The sequence below is a fragment of the Phalacrocorax aristotelis genome, chromosome 7 (genome assembly GCF_949628215.1).
Source record: "Phalacrocorax aristotelis chromosome 7, bGulAri2.1, whole genome shotgun sequence".
NCBI lineage: Eukaryota > Metazoa > Chordata > Aves > Suliformes > Phalacrocoracidae > Phalacrocorax > Phalacrocorax aristotelis.
Genome location: NC_134282.1, coordinates 3041120 through 3057011, shown reverse-complemented (window position 1 = coordinate 3057011; position 15892 = coordinate 3041120). Strand labels below are relative to the sequence as shown.

General features: G+C 42.9%; 1 protein-coding gene across 11 annotated transcripts in view; it reads left to right on the top strand.

Annotated features, from left to right (window-relative positions):
- The window catches only part of NAALADL2 (N-acetylated alpha-linked acidic dipeptidase like 2), a 503571-nt gene that overhangs the window by 301468 nt on the left and 186211 nt on the right, over positions 1–15892 (top strand). For all 11 annotated transcript variants that reach the window (XR_012661452.1, XM_075098454.1, XM_075098450.1 and 8 more), the window contains one exon: positions 14361–14511. Coding sequence is in view for 10 of the 11 variants with exons in the window: in XM_075098454.1 (XP_074954555.1) it covers positions 14361–14511 (151 nt within the window). In the remaining variant the exon portion in view is untranslated. The remainder of the gene's footprint in view (positions 1–14360; positions 14512–15892) is intronic.

Below are 15892 nucleotides of genomic sequence, written 5' to 3'. Positions count from 1 at the left end.
GGAAGTAAACTTTGCTTTGTACACGTTAATGCCAACAGGGCACTAAACTATCTTTCATTAGAAGAATAGACATTCAGTATCCTTGAAGAAGGGCTCAGAAACTGACAAAAGGGGAAACTCTCGCCTCAGCTGGGTGAGAAAGTATAAAGTCAGTATCTTTTAACCAAGGACATTCCGGGGCAATTAGAACTTAGAACAACTAATGGGAAATTTTGTGTAACTGATCGGGATGTTTTATGTATGTTGCCAACTTGGTAAGAACTAAGTGTTCTTTGGGTGAACTGTCCTCATTATAATACTAAAAAATCATGCCCAAGGGTCAGAAAGCCCACTACTCAAATAAGCCCCTTACTCTCTGAGTGTCCGTAGTGAATTTAAAAGGAGCTGTACCGTTAGGATGAAGTAAGAGAGACTATCCAGTGATTAGCTGGGGGGTTGAATATTAGCTGTTTACTGATGCATTTGACTGTACAAATACCCTGTAGTTTCTTGGTTCGGTGTGCTCGATTTGTGGGAAACCACTGAGCGCCCAGGCTTGCACAACCCCAGATAAATCAGCGATGTCTCTCCCCGGTGTGTGGTTAGCGACTCTGCGCACCGGGCGAGGGACCCGCTTCTCGGGCAATGGTTCCCTGAGGGGAGGCCACCAGGGAGTCCAGCAGTGCCAGTGCAAGAGATGTGAAGTGAAGCCAGGTATTCCTGTATGCAACCAAGCTGATACTAAAAGTTGGTCTGCCGTAAATTGTTTGACTTTGTCTCATGACTGGGGTGTCTCCTGGCTGGGAGCCCCTGCTGGGCTCTGAAGTTGAGGCTAGGTGCACTGAACGATTGCGGCGATCGGAATGGGCTGCTGGAACTGTGAATTTGCAGCCCCCTCACCAGAGGAGACCTTCCATGGGTTTTGTGCCCTGCGTGAGGTGAAGGGTGATGTAAACCTGGCTTTCTGTATGAGAAATGCTGTGTGCTGGTAGTGGTGTTTGTAAATAGCATCTGCTGACTTTACCTCATCTTTCTGCTGGGAGGAAAAATGAATAAATGAGTAAAAACAAAAGTAAGGGGAAGTTGGCAGATTTGACTCAGGCCTGTGACTGTATTGGCTGTTTGGAGCATTTTGGATTAAAAGTTTGGTAGAACGCGTAAAATGTAACTAAGGGTCTAATCCCTTTATTCCTGATGATTTACCAAAATTATATCTTTGTGTAATTGTTTTTTGATGACGGATCTTCAGCTCTGTTCTCTCTATAATAGAGTCCGAGCAGCGACTGAAATAACCATAAACATAATCAGAAACAACAGTTTCAGTATGAACAAGGAAATGCTATTGGCTTTTTGGAGGTTAATCATCTGGACATTCATCCAGTTCATTTTTTTCTTCCTTTTAATGTTTACTGAATATTTAATGATACTTATTATACACCCACCGCTCCTCTACATGCTTATTTAAAAGAGAGTAGTATTTCCTGAAGACGTAGGAATGCAACAGCAATATGGAAGGCTTTGTATTATATACTCATCAAATAATGAAGCATTTTTTCTGGACTGTAAGCAATTCAATTATTTTGTTTCTGAAATAAATTAAGTAAAGCTTATTGAGTCCAATCAGCCCCTGTTTCTAGGGAATTGTAGTTCAATTTCGGTTTTAATTAGATTGAACATTGTGAATTTCTTAGCAGTGGTAAGCAAGATCTCGCAATAAAATATGCACTCAATTTGTATTAAAAGTTCCTAAAATCTAGTGCAGGGAACTGGCAGTATATCTGGCTTATGTTTAATTGTCCAAGTACCCTATTGTGAAAAATTCCATTTTTAAAAACTGCTGATGTGTAACAAATTACGTTTCTTTGATGAAGCTGTATAGAAGATGAGCAAACAGCAAACAGGAAAAAGTATGGGGCAAAATGTTCAGTTCTTTCTAAGCTTAATACCACATTCAGGGCCACGCCATTAAAAATTTTGCTGTGCGAGGATTACAGGATTAAACCAAACTGCTTTTTGGTTTAGAGGTTGGGTGCGGGGGAGTCTCAAGAGGTTTTTCCCTCAACTACTGGCGGCTGTCCAGAGGCTAGTGCCTAGATTTCTAGTCAAACCAGTAGACAACAGGCTGAATTGTGATTCAGTGTATATACATGAAAGCTTGGAAACTCTAGATCCAGTTTGAGTTGTGCCAGTTTATGGTAGCTCTAATTTATTCAGCATTTTATGCCTTTTGTTGGTGTGAGTTGCTCCAGCTTTGCACCGTAGAAGCTGCTGCTCTTCCCATGCATACTGTGGTTCCCAGCGCCACTTGCCTGTCTTGCATTTTGCTTTCCTTTTTCTTTGGTTTTGTGACTGTGTAGCGTCATATGCAGGTTCAGACAACGCTTCTGGGCTTCTTTACAAAATGCAGGTACTCTAGACAAGGTGGCCATTCTGCAGCTTTGGAATATAGCGTAGCTGGTAGGAAGTTTAAATGTGGCTCTGTCACAAACAGCATTCCTGGCTATGGGGAGGAATTTCCAGCAGGGATTCGGGCCAGCATCATTGGAATACGTGCAACATGTTAGGACATATTGTGTTTGGGGGGTTTTGGTTGGTTGTTTGCCTCAGAGGATGAAAAGGGGCAACTACACATGCGGTAACGGGTAACTGGTGTATGAGAGGTGGCTGTGAGAAGGCTTGGTGTGCATGTTTCATCACACGAGAGCTTGGCTGCTCTTTCTATTGCAAGAGCACTTCTCGTGGGGCCGAAGGATTCCAAGGATCCCTTGTGTCCACATCGAGCACAAAAAGGGAATGAAGTAGTATGGAGATTTAATATTGCATCAAATTATTGGGCTGGGGTTGTGGAAACATCTGGCTAAATTGAGGCTTGTCTTACTTCCCTCCAGTAGTTTCTTTTTAGTCACAGCAAGAAAAAACAACTTACCTAAGTCTTTTACTTGTAAAAGCTGATGTTCATGAACCTTCACAAATCAGTTTGCTTGTAGCTAGTTGTAATTAAAAGTGTGGTGCCCTTGAATAGCACTTCTCTGTCAGAAGGTTGGAGTTAAAAATACAACTGATCGTAAATTTATGTATAAAGTAGCTGCTACTCCTCACTGCCATACTCATATGCAAAATTTTTATGATTAATTTTCTAAGATTTCTTACCCTTTCCTCCTGCTTTTACTCCCACATTCTGTAGGCCGTCCAGGAAATACAAGAGGGAAATCTCCGCTCCTTAGAAGTTGTTTTTTAGATTGAAAAAAGGATGAAATTCTGAAAATTGAAAATTCGGAGTGACAATTTCAATTTGGAAAGTGTTTAATAAAAATGTCTTGAAAAATTCTTAGGTATGCGTGTCAGGCTCTTGCCCCAAATAAATGCACTTCATGTTATCGTTCCTCTGATATGTCAAAGTTTTAAGGTCTTGCCATGATGCAGAGCAAGGATTTGATATTTGTATTGTTCATATGTATGGCACTGTATGGCAGGAGTAGTTCATTTAATTCCCGTGCAGTATGTTTTCCACCTTCCAAAGCCGTTACGGGAATAGCCTGCTATTTATGAGATCACCTCTGTCTGCATTTCCAGCTTTTTGAAGTTTTACACAGCTTAATCCTTCTCCCAGTCCTGTTTGTTCAATATAGCAGTAGTGTCATTCCTTAGACGAGAGCAGTGTTTGGGCTGAACAGGAAAGATGCATTTCTTTTCATCATCCCCATGTAGTCAGCCATTAAACTGGCTATGTCCTCCATCTCTTTTACTATCTTAATGCAGCACCTTGAGGATTGATCAGCAAAAGCCAAAACCTCTTCAGAGAGTTTCTTTTGAATGCTGTCCCTAGATCTCTGTGATGAGAAACATAGAAGCGTGATTAAACATTAAGGGCAGTGTTTAAAAATGAAGCTGAAGCCAAAACAGACCTTTGCCACCTTACTTGTTAAAAATATGCAACTTGGAAGAGTTGTATAAAAATTCAGATATTTGTATCTAGACGGGGTTTTTTTCTGCCTTGACTCTTGTTTGTGGTACCACTGCATCTTCACAGTACACTGTATTATAGTAGGTAATTGAGAGGACAGTGGCAGCTAATTAAACCTGCAGTATGCAATGTCTTATTTTTCTACTCAAGCAATCTGTTTCAGAAATAAGATGTTACGTCAGTGAGGTCTTCCAGCAGTTTAAATGGCACTTTCCCCTTGCTTGGTAATTTTACGTAGTGCCAATTAGTAAAATGAGATGGGAGTTCCTTTCAGAGCGTCATGATTTTAATTGGAACTTCAGTAGAAAAGAGTAATTAATAACTTGTAGGCTGTCCAGTGTGTAAAGCTGGGTCTCAGATTAATGAACCATGTGCTTTGCACTTTGCACTATGAATTGAAAAATGCAGCAGTTAAAACCTGGTTACTGTTATTTGTCTAATTAATGCTGATGATTCCACTGAAGCGTAATTACAATAGGAGATACAGCTTCTGCAAGTTTTTATGAATATGTTTGATTTTGAACAGAGTCGTATATAACAGGTACGTGTGTGTATTTTTTCATGGCTTTTTGAGATATTTTCTCTCTTCCCCCAAAATAGTATTGTATGTATTGTATTGTTTGTTTTACTAATTAGTTTTTCTTGTTTAAAACTTTATTTTTTTGTTTCAATGCTCCGTATGTATTATGCTTTGAATATAAAATTCTGCATTCATTTTTGTGTGGGTTACCTAGACGGGGCAGAGGAAAGGGAATGACAATTATATACAGGCAATTAACATATGAGCAGGAATATCCATTAGGTTTTTATTTTATGAATGTGTTATGTCCAGGTTTTACTGTGTTAGCACCTGAATGGACTGGTAGTAAACAGTGCAGTTGTGACTCAGACTTGAGGAAGAGGAAGGTTCTTGGCCTGAGGTTGTATGGAAGAGGTTGTATGCTCGAATAATAACATGGTCCAGTAGGAATTTTGCTCTACTGTCAGTAGCTGGCACTTAAAGGCCTCTGTTGTCTAATGAACTGTGATGTCATTGACACTAATGCAGGCATTGTGTAAAATACAATTTTTGCAGTTGTGTGTGCTGATTTAAGGAGTGCAAACTGCCCTATTTAGCTCTTAAAAATCTCATGCTTAAGCATTGTGTAAGTGCCTGTAACTAAAGAATGCTTAATCTCTCTAGGGTTCTCTTACTTTGCCAGACAGACATATTTTGATACACTTACTAAGGGGAAAAAAAAAACAAACAAAACAAAAAACAAACAGACAAACAATAGAATTGGGTAATAAGAGTTAAGAAAGAGAAATGCTTGCTTAATTTGCCTTTAAATCTTTGGTGCCTTGATATATACCAAAGGCACCCCTCTCCAGAGCCTCTCAGTTCCTTTGTAATTACTCTCACCTTCAATTGTGACTGAAGTTTCCACGTTTTCATACAAATAATTTCACATAGGTTGGGTATATAATCTTCATGGTGCTGACATCAGTCAGAAGCTCCCAGTGTACAGAAAAATTGCTTTGATTCTGATTAACGCAGGACCCTCCCTCTGCCATGTTGTGGTGTTACAGTAGAAAGGCCTTCAAAAAAATTGGAGCTGTTTCAACAAACAGCCTAAAAGTATTGATGTAAGTGTCTATGTACAGGAGTGAGGATACAGTCAAAATACACACTTTCCATAATGTGAAATAGATGCACGTGAATTACTTGAGAGGAACATAGGAATGCTGTCAGGGTATGCAGAGATGCAATGAGGAAGGCCCAGGCCCACTTGGCACTAAATCCGGTGACGGATGTCAAGGACGACAAGAAGGGCTTCTGCAAATACATAAGCAGTAAAAGAAAGACTGGGGAAACCATGGACCCACTGCTGAATGAGGTGGGTGCCCTGGTGACACAGGATGCAGAGAAGGCAGAGTTACTGAAAACCTTCCTTGCTTCAGCCTTTACTGCTATGGCTGGCCCTCAGGCATCCCAGCCCCCAGAGGTGAGAGATAAAATCTGGAGAAAGGAAGACTTCTTGTTTGAGGAGGCTTGGGTTAGAGATCATTTGTGCAAACTGGATCCACACAAATCCATGGGCTATGATGGGATGCACCCATGAGTGCTGAGCGAGCTGGTGGATGCTGCCACTAAGCCACTCTTCATCTCTGCAAGGTCACGGAGGACAGGAGAGAGGTACTGGAGGGTAGCCAGTGTCACTCTAGTCTTCAAAAAGGGCAAGAAGGAAGACCTGGGGAACTCCAGGCCAGTCAGTCTCACCTCCATTCCTGGAAAGGTGATGGAACAGTTCATCCTCAACGTCATCTCCAGGCATGTAGATGAAAAGAAAGGGTATCAGAAGTAGTCAACATGGATTCACCAAGGGGAAACCCTGCTTGACCAACCTGATAGCCTTGTATAGTGGCGTGACCGCTGGGGAGATGAAGGGAGAGCAGTGGATGTTGTTTACCTTGACTTCAGTAAGGCTTTTGACACTCTCTCATACCACCCTCATAGGTAAGTTTAAGAAGCGTGGGTTGGATGAGAGGACAGTGAGGTGGATGGAGAACTGGCTGAAGGGCTCACAGGGTCATGATCAACAGGGCAGAGTCCTGTTGGAGGCCTGTAACTAGCAGTGTTCCCCAGGGGTCTGTGCTGGGTCCAGTCCTGTTCATCAGTGACCTGGACGAAGGGACAGAGCGTCCCCTCAGCAAGTTTGCTGATGATCCCAAGCTGGGAGGAGCAGCTGATACACCAGAGGCTGTGCTACCACCCAGCGAGAGCTGGGCCCAGGGGAACCTCATGGGATTCAACAAGAGCAAGTGCGAGGTCCTGCCCCTGGGGAGGAACAACCCCCCGCACCAGCACAGGATGGAGGTGACCTGCTGGAGAGCGGCTCTGCTGAGAGGCCCTGGGGGTGCTGGGGGGCAGCGAGGTGACCCTGAGCCAGCACCGGGCCCTTGGGGCCAAGGAGGCCAGCGGTGCCCTGGGCTGCATTCAAAGGCGTGTGGCCAGCAGGGCGAGGGAGGTTCTCCTCCCCTTCTGCTCTGCCCCAGTGAGGCCCCAGCTGCAGGGCTGCATCCAGTTCTGGGCCCCCCAGTTCAATAAGGACCGGGAACTACTGGAGAGAGGCCAGCGGAGAGCTACGGTGATCAGGGGCTGGAGCATCTCCCTGGTGAGGAAAGGCTGAGAGAACTGGGCTTGTTCAGCCTGGAGAAGGGAAGGCTGAGGGGGGATCTCATCAATGCTTATCAGTATCTGAAGAGCCTGTACCAAGAGGATGGGGCCGGGCTCTTTTCAGTGGTGCCCAACGCCAGGCCAAGGGGCAACGGGCACAAGCTGGAACACGGGAAGCTCCACCTGAACATGAGGACAAACCCCTTCCCTGTGCGGGTGCCAGAGCAGGGGCACAGGCTGCCCAGAGAGGCTGTGGGGTCCCTTCCCTGGAGACATTCACCCCCCGCCTGGACGCGGCCCTGTGCCCCTGCTCTGGGGGTGCCTGCTCCAGCAGGGGTGGGACAGGATGAGCTCCAGAGGGCCCTTCCAGCCCCCACCAGTTTGGGATTCTGTGAATGCTTTCTGAAGATGAGGACTACATTTTGAGGCACTTTTGGCTTAAGACTTTTTGGCTTTAGTTTGGTGTGCTAAAGGTCATTTTGAAATGTAGGCTTTTAAATTATACTAGTGGAGTACTGAAAATACTTGATAACAGGGTAAAAGACCATAAGTACCCTTTTGCAGCTAGTTTATATTGTTGTATTTACTGATACATTTTAACCATTACGTAGTGATTGAAAGTGTAAAGGGTTATGTAATATAGTTGAAAGCAGAATTAGATCTAATAAGAAAATGTCACTGGATTTGTATTGAACCTAATATTAAGAAATAAAATGTACCAGAAGGGAACCTACAGTTAAAGGAAGCAATCTGGTTTGTTGGGTTTTTTCCCCCAGCACTAGTTTGATTTATCACATACTGAAAAACTCTCATCGATGTATATAGAAATGGTGAAATGCATTTGAAAGTTGCTGTATTTTAAATTAACTTTTGCAGACTCAGTCTTAGTGCTGCTTATTTTGAGTATGGATAGAACCTTCCACGATGACAAAGTCACTTACTATATGGAATTGTAAGCCGGTATGTCCCATCCTGAACCGTGTTATCTTACATAATGTGTCACTTGAAAAAAGAACAGGTTGTTTCATGGGTTAGTGAACAGTTTTTTCACAGCTTTGTTTCTCGAGGTTGGGTTTTGTGGTGTCTAATTTGTGGTCCCAGTTTCGGTATTCTTTTCCATCTGTCACTCTCTCTTGTGATTGCTTACATGTTTTTTCCCTCTTCTATTAAGGGCTAAGCTCTCCAGATTTTATTAATACCTTCTCAGTGTGGTGCATTAGCAGGATCTGCCTCTTGTCTACCCAATATCCCTTTTTCTTTGAACTTGCAGGAATATACTATCTGAGATATTTCCTCCTGTGAAATAAGTCTTCTGTGCCAGCTAATCAGTGGTTCAATCATTGCTGTGGGTCAAGACACATAAATGGACAAGCACAGAAAGCAGACTGAAGAAGCTTTACAGAGGCAATATTTGTCAGTAATGGGGCTGGTGTTACACCTTATAAAGCATAGCCATTACAGCTTTAGGGGAGGGAGAAAGGGGGGAGAGAAGGGATGACCTTTTCCAGGAGAGAGAAAGACAGACCACAATGCTGATACTGTAGCTGTCTGCACATTTAACACCCCGACTGGTGGCGAGGAGGTGTCACAAGGATGGAGAGCAGACTAGACAGCAGCACAGTAAGGTTCCCAGAAGGTTTGGCCATATTTTGGCACCACTTGCAAACATGATGGGAAGAATCACTAATAATGTGAAGCTATTTTAATATTTCATTGGTAGGATGATATAATCCAGTTATCTGTCTTTTTTTTTTTTCTGATGTATTCATAATCATCATTAACCATCACTTCTAAGAATATACTATGTTGTGATGCACCTTATCGGTTGATCTTGCATTACTACTTTTTAAACAGAACTATTATAGGGAATCAGCTAAAGGGAGAGAAAAGGTGACATGCTTATTTAATTGTCTTTAAGCCATTAGGGCCTTGCTGGATCAGAGAAGATGGTGTTCAGATGCATTGGGAGAATAGTTTAGGAAGCCCTTTCTTAACTGTCTCTGCACTCTTACTCGCTGTAATCCAGATGTGACCAAAGCGTGATGTGCTTTTCTGCTCTGTGTCTAGGAGACGACAGCTGAAACCCAACCCCAGATGTGGCTCCCAGGAACAGAGCACCAGAGCAGTGCTGATGCAGTCAGGCTTTATGTTCAGCTGGCAAGTGAGAGTACTTCTTAAACAGCTACATGCCTCAATATGCATGTTTTTAATCTTTCTGAGGCTCTGTGGTTAGCGGGTAACCAGTCCAGAGTCCTCTCTGGAAAAGAATGAAGCCTGATTACCTGATTGTTCTTGTGTTTTTTGGTGCTTGGGAGGTGCAAGGAGAGCCTCAGCTGGGAAGAGGAGACCAGGGGAAAAGATCTTCAGGGAGGTAGACTTTGCTGAAAGATAACAAATCCAGCTTGAGGCCAGTACCTGCTGCATTGCTCCCCTGTTTATAACCAGACATTTAAGGACAGCTCTTAGGCGTTATGTTGGGGTTTCATATAGAGAGGCTGTAGTGGCTTCTCTTTGGTGGGTTTGTTCCTACGTTCCGATCACCAGCATAACCCCCTGATGAAGCGTTCATCCAGGTGCACATGAGCCTCTGGTGAGATAAAATACATTAAAGTTGGCTGTGAGAGGTAACGGCCCCCTGCTTCTTGTTGCTTCTTTTTTCAGAGAAGTCTCTTGCTCCACTTCCTTACTTTTTGACCTAATACCTATCTGCCAGAAGGTTTGTGGCCAGAGCCCAACAGTAAAGCTTGGCTCAAATGTAGGGCACAGACCTGGTCTCTGTCACCTGTGTGTCAGTACAAAAGAGAACTGTTCCCTCTGTAACATTCAGAGACGGTGCAGTTAAAACGGAGAAGTAACTTTGAGTTTTGCTGTGTAGAGCAAAACCAAGTTCTTTAGGCTATTGTGATCTGCCTGTACGCAGAACTGTTTTTTGTTTACTCTTCTGGGTGAGTGGTCTAGCTCTCCTGTCCAGGAGCTTGAGTGTGTTATTAGGGTGCCCTCTTAGTGCATCTAAAGCTGCTGATGTTATAGTTATTTCACTAAACATTCAAGCGATGCCATATGATATAAGAACCTCCCTGGGTAAAATTAGATCTTCCAAAATCACCAGTCACTACGTAAAACAAAGATACGTCTTTTCACTGCTTCAGCCACGTCATCTTTAAAAAGCAGTTTAATGGTGCCTTATGCCATGGAGAGTTTAAAAGGCTAATCTGTCCCCAGTTGCACGACAGAGCCTTTGGTAAAGCAGCAAGTGTCTCAGGTTAGACTGAGGCCAGAACATTTTATGAAGCGTTTTAATATACTGGATTGAAAGAGTTACTGTTCTTTTAAGTGACTCTAAAAACTGAGGATTTAACAGCCATAAACAACAAAAGGGTGGGCACCAGAGCCTGTTTTCTTGTTAAGGGTTCTGCCGTTTCCATTTTCTTCCAAGATGTTTGTGGCTCTGGGAGGGGGAGGAGGCATACACCCAGAACCGGAAGGAGCAGGTTCTGCTCTTGGTTGGTTCTACAATCTAAGATAATCCATTGATTTGAATAGAGGTGTACCAGTTTACTTGAAGGACTTAATCTGCAGTCTTCAGCCATGTAAAAAAATATTCATTACCTTCCTCAGATTCTTTGTGCTAGGGCACTTTATGGCTGTTAACGTCTTGACTTATTTAAGATGAAAATGGGAGCAACAATACTCACTTATTGTTGGCATAGTTGTGATGTCACTGTTGGAAAGTTAAAAAGCAGCAATTATAGCTGAAATCTGAAAGCTGTTTTATACTTTCACATGTGCAGCACAACTCCTTACTAGAGATTGTAGTCATGGCAGCAGTGGTTGCTGCACTTTGTGAATAACAATTGTGTAGTTACCTTCTCTCAGTGAAACAGAGGAATTTAGTAGTGATTTTTGTTAAGTACGAAGTTTTTAAAACTCTCTTCAAAAAAAAAAAAAAAAAAAGAAAAAGACTGCATCTGTGTTTCCTATATCCTAGGCTGTTAAATAAGACTGGAGATGAATAAAAAGATACTGGATATAGGCGCAGGGGAAAAAAAAAGACAATTGTTATATTAAATCCTGGCTGTTACATCATAAAGCTATGATGCTTTCTGCTTCTCCTGTACTGCCCACCCCTTATATTGTGCAGTCCAATCCTAGTTGAATATCTGAATACAAACATGAATTGGAAACAGAACGATACAATAATAAACTAACCTACCGGTTTAGAAATTTTTATTCCTGCAGTGCATTTTAGGTCTGTAATACATTATTAACCTTTTACATTTTTAAACATCTGTGCTAGTCACTTATGTTCTCACTCTGCACATCCATATTCAGATGAATAGAGTTCTGTCAGAGACTATCCCCCTTCATCTAGGGATTGCTTGTTTGAATAATATATGTAGGATTAAACAGGTGATTCATAGGTTCACTTGCATCTGTTTATCTGAATTTAGACTATAGTGTCAAAGTCTTGGCGAATCACAATATTAGATATGTTTACTTAGAGAAATGTCAAATAGCAGGCAGCTATTTTTATACAATTTTTTCTGTCTCAACTTCCAAGAGCAGCAGAACGAAACAGCAAATGGTTTTGAGGCTTAAACTGAATGTCATATATTCATGTAATTTACATACTTGTAAACCCACAAAGAACTATGCATAAACAGTCCTTAAAACCAACAGCTAGGAGATAAATTGAATACATATATATATATATATACACACACAGAAAAAAATGAAGGCTCTAAAAGACAGAAGGAGAAGGACAAGTGAACTGCGAAACGGAGGTATAGTAACAAGTTCTCAGGCTCCTACAGAATCAGAGCATGGTCCAGAAACATTGTATATTTGCAGCCATTCCTCAGACCATTTGGAGCTGTTTGGAAAGTTGTCAGTAGAGCACAGTGAATAGTAGAATAATCCTTAAATACCATAATTACTTGTGTCTGAAAAATTCATAGAATTGTAGAATGTCCTGAGTTGGAAGGGACCCGCAAGGACCATCGAGTCCAGCTCCTGTCCCTGCACAGCACACCCCAAATTCACACCGTGTCTCTGAGGGCCTTGTCCAAGGGCTTCTGAAACATCGTGAGGCTGGTGCCGTGATGCCTCCCTGGGGAGCCTGTGCCAGGGCTCCACCACCCTCTGGGGGAAGGACCTTCTCCTAATGCCCAGCCTGACCCTCCCCCGGCACATCTCCCTGCCATTCCCTCGGGGCCTGGCGTTGGTCACCAGAGAGCAGAGACCAGCCCTGCCCCTCCTCCTCCCCTCGGGAGGGAGCTGCAGAGCGCCATGAGGGCTGCCCTCGGCCTCCTCTGCTCCAGCTGAACAGACCCAGGGACTTGAGCCGCTCCTTGTACGGTTTCCCCTCTAAACCCTTCCCCAACTCCGTGGCCTCCTCTGGCCACTCTCCAGTAGCTTTATACCCCCAGTGTCCTGCGGTGCACAACACTGCCCACAGTGCTTGAGGTGAGGCCGCCCCAGCGTGGGGCAGAACGGGACAGTCCCCTCCCTCACCCAGCTGCAATGCAGGGCTCGATGCCCCCCAGGGCATGGCTGGTCCTCTAGGCTGCCAGTGCACATGGCTCATGTTCAACTTGTCGTCAGCCAGAACCCCCTAGGTCCCTTTCTGTAGAGCTGCTCTCCAGCCTCTCTTCCCCAGTCTGAATGTACATCCAAGCTGGCCTTCTGCCTCGCCTGCCTGACTCCCTACACTCTGGGATTGCCTGCTCATGTGCTCTTAGGAGGTGGCGCTTAAAGCGGCCAACAATGATGGACCCCAGCACCTTCAACAGCATTTCCCCAGGGGACCTTACTGAGTGGCGCCCTGAGCATCTGAAGTCTGCTCTCCCCAAGTCCAGAGTTGAGATCTTGCTGACAGTTTTCTTCCTCTCAAGGTCACTGTGGCCAAGGCCGGCACCAAATACCACTTCACCCACAAGACCCTCGTTAATAAGCAATGAATCGAGAAAGGCACCTTTCCCGGTCAGTTCTCTTAGTACCTGTACCAAGAAGTTATTGTCCAGATGGTTTAGGATTCTTCCAGACCTGTTTGTACCAGCTGTGTAGTATTCCCAGATGACATCTGGCAAACAGTATAGTTTTGTGTCATTGTTGTATCTTCAGTCAATTCTAAATACACAGAGCATTACACAGAAAGGTCATCTCATTTCGTGGGAGTATTTGCCACATTACAATTCAATATCATCTGCTTCAGAATAAAATTCCCTTATTTTTGTTATCGATGAAAGGGTTTTCCCGATCAGGGAAAACCTGATCAAAACTGATCTATAGGCTGCGGCAAGTTATGGCGCTTGGATGCTTTTGTCCTTGACTTTGGCGAAGTTTGCCTGCTTTGCTGCCCCAGATATACAGATTTTTGGAAAGGCTAATTACAATTAGCCTTTTTACAACTCAAGCTGTGATGTTTTAATGAGACAGAATAAAAGCTGTCTGTCTGGCAGGAGGCCGACTCCAAGGTTGGGGGAAGCTAGGCTGCCTTTTTTTTTCTTTCCAAAAAATCTGTAAACTCCTTTTGTTTTCTCTTTTAACTGAGGAGTAACTCTGTCCATAAATGCTGTGAAAGACTGATGCCAGGATATGTCAACATCTCATATGTGCTGTACAGAGTTACGCATTCCTTGAAGAGGTGAACTAAGCAGGAATGTCAAACTGCTGATAATATGGAAAATATGGAAGATCTACTCAAGATGTTTTAATGCGATTAGTTTCAAAACGAAGGCATTTTCAAGGTGGTATTTACACCACATGAAAATATGTTAGGGTTGTAAGTCTAGCAAGTGTCTAATGAGTAGGGAGAAAGGCGGCTCCGCTCGTACCTCTTTGTGTACCTTGCTGAATCCTGGCCAGTACCTCATCTGACCCATCTCCAACGCGCCAGCCTTGTCTGACTGTCGCAATAAACATGCGAAGAGGAACAGTTGCAAGTCTCAAATGCAGCTGTAGTGAGTGTTAGCGCTGTGTTTCCTCAGCATGCTACATATCATTCAAAAGTGAGACTCTTTCCTGTCTTTAGGCCTTGAAAGTAGCTTTTGACGTTAATTGGGAAACATGACTTTGAAGTAGGTTTTGGAGGTTTTGATTTTGTCTTTTCAAAGAGTAGCCGCTGTGTTTATATTACAAGCAGTTTGGTGAGAGCCTGAGGCATGATAAAGCCTCCATCTCAACCGTAATTAAAACAAATAATAATGTGTTCTGGCATTGTTTTTGTTAATAGTCACGTATGTTGTTTTGTTCCCTCAGCTTTCTCTGTTAGAAGATGCAGGGTTTGGCGGTGTTCTTCTTTACGTTGATCCTTGTGACTTACCAAAGACTACCGACCTTGCTGATAAAGCTTTTATGGTTTCCTTGAACAGCGGAGGAGATCCGTCAACACCTGGTTATGCCAGTATTGGTAAGTACTGTTCAAGGCATATTCACTGAATGGATATTCTAATTCTCTGTAGATTGTAATTACGGGGGTTAAAACACTAAACCAAATCCTGCCTGAAAGAGAAACCCTGAGTAAGGGAACACAGTGTAATGCAGCATGGCTCAAAGGATGGAATCCAGTCTCACTTGGTACAGAGTCCATGCTCTAATTTATTTTGTTGCTTTTTGTATTTGGGTATTCACACACTGAACCATTATTCCTGCCTGCTCCTGCTTATTCTTATCCCATGGAAAAAAAAAAAAAAAAAAAAAAAAAGCTGTGAAGTACTAATACAGTGGTTTCTGAGCAGGTTCCACAGGACCTGTCCCCACTGAGAGAAGTATTCTTCCCTTCATTCTCTCTTCCACTTTCATGGTATCGGTAGTGGAAACTTCTGGTCAGTAGGTGCAAGTGCAATGACATCAGAAATTTATATTTGAAAAAATTCAAGAAAAAATAACGTTTATAATATCTTTGTGCAATTACCACTTGAATAGGACGTGTTCATTTAGCCTCGTCTCAGTTCTGCCTGGATAGACTTGGTTGTCAGTTGTGCTTCTCTAAATACGTGTATTTTCAAAGCATAGGAGATAAAAAATTGATTTTTAAGGAATTACATAGTCTTTTGAAAGCCTAAGATGTTTTTTAAAGCCATGTTGCTAAATAGAAGCAGCAGCATATTTGACTTGTACGCACTACTTAAATCTACATTCTGGCAGTTCAGTGAATGTGTGTTCTGCTTCTCTGCTGCCTTTCAGCTTTACAACCTTTTTTACTATCTAACTATTTGGGAATGTATTAAGCAGCAGTCTATGAATTTGTGACAAGGCTTCATCAAGAATATTTGGTCCGGTTACTAGCTCAGACATCTAAAGTCTGACTTGAATTGGCACTAAATCAACTGAGGCAACGCTGCGATACTTCATGACTAGAATGGCAGAAAATAGAAATATTTGCCTGGTTGTCAAAGGAGGGTGTTAGCTATTCACAGCATGAATGCCTTGACAGCTCAGTGGGAAAGAAATTGCACATTTTCTCAGTGTCTCAGTGTACCTGACCCAGTGTTCTTAAAAGTGCCCTGGGAGCTGCAGAGGTAAATATAACACTCTTCAAGCTTTATTCTTGCTCATTTCATGGAGCTATTTGAAAAACAGTTTGTCGCTTATCTGTCTGGCTGACTACTTAATGTTTTATTTACCCTACATGAAAAGAAAGCTAATTAAAACAGATACACCAACATGAAAATGCCACTTCAGTGTCTAAACCTTATGTGTTGGTTTTCTGTCAGTAAATGATCTCATCGGCGTGTGCATTCCAATCTCCTGTTAGAGAAAAAGAAGCTTAATTATATGGAAAATGGTGA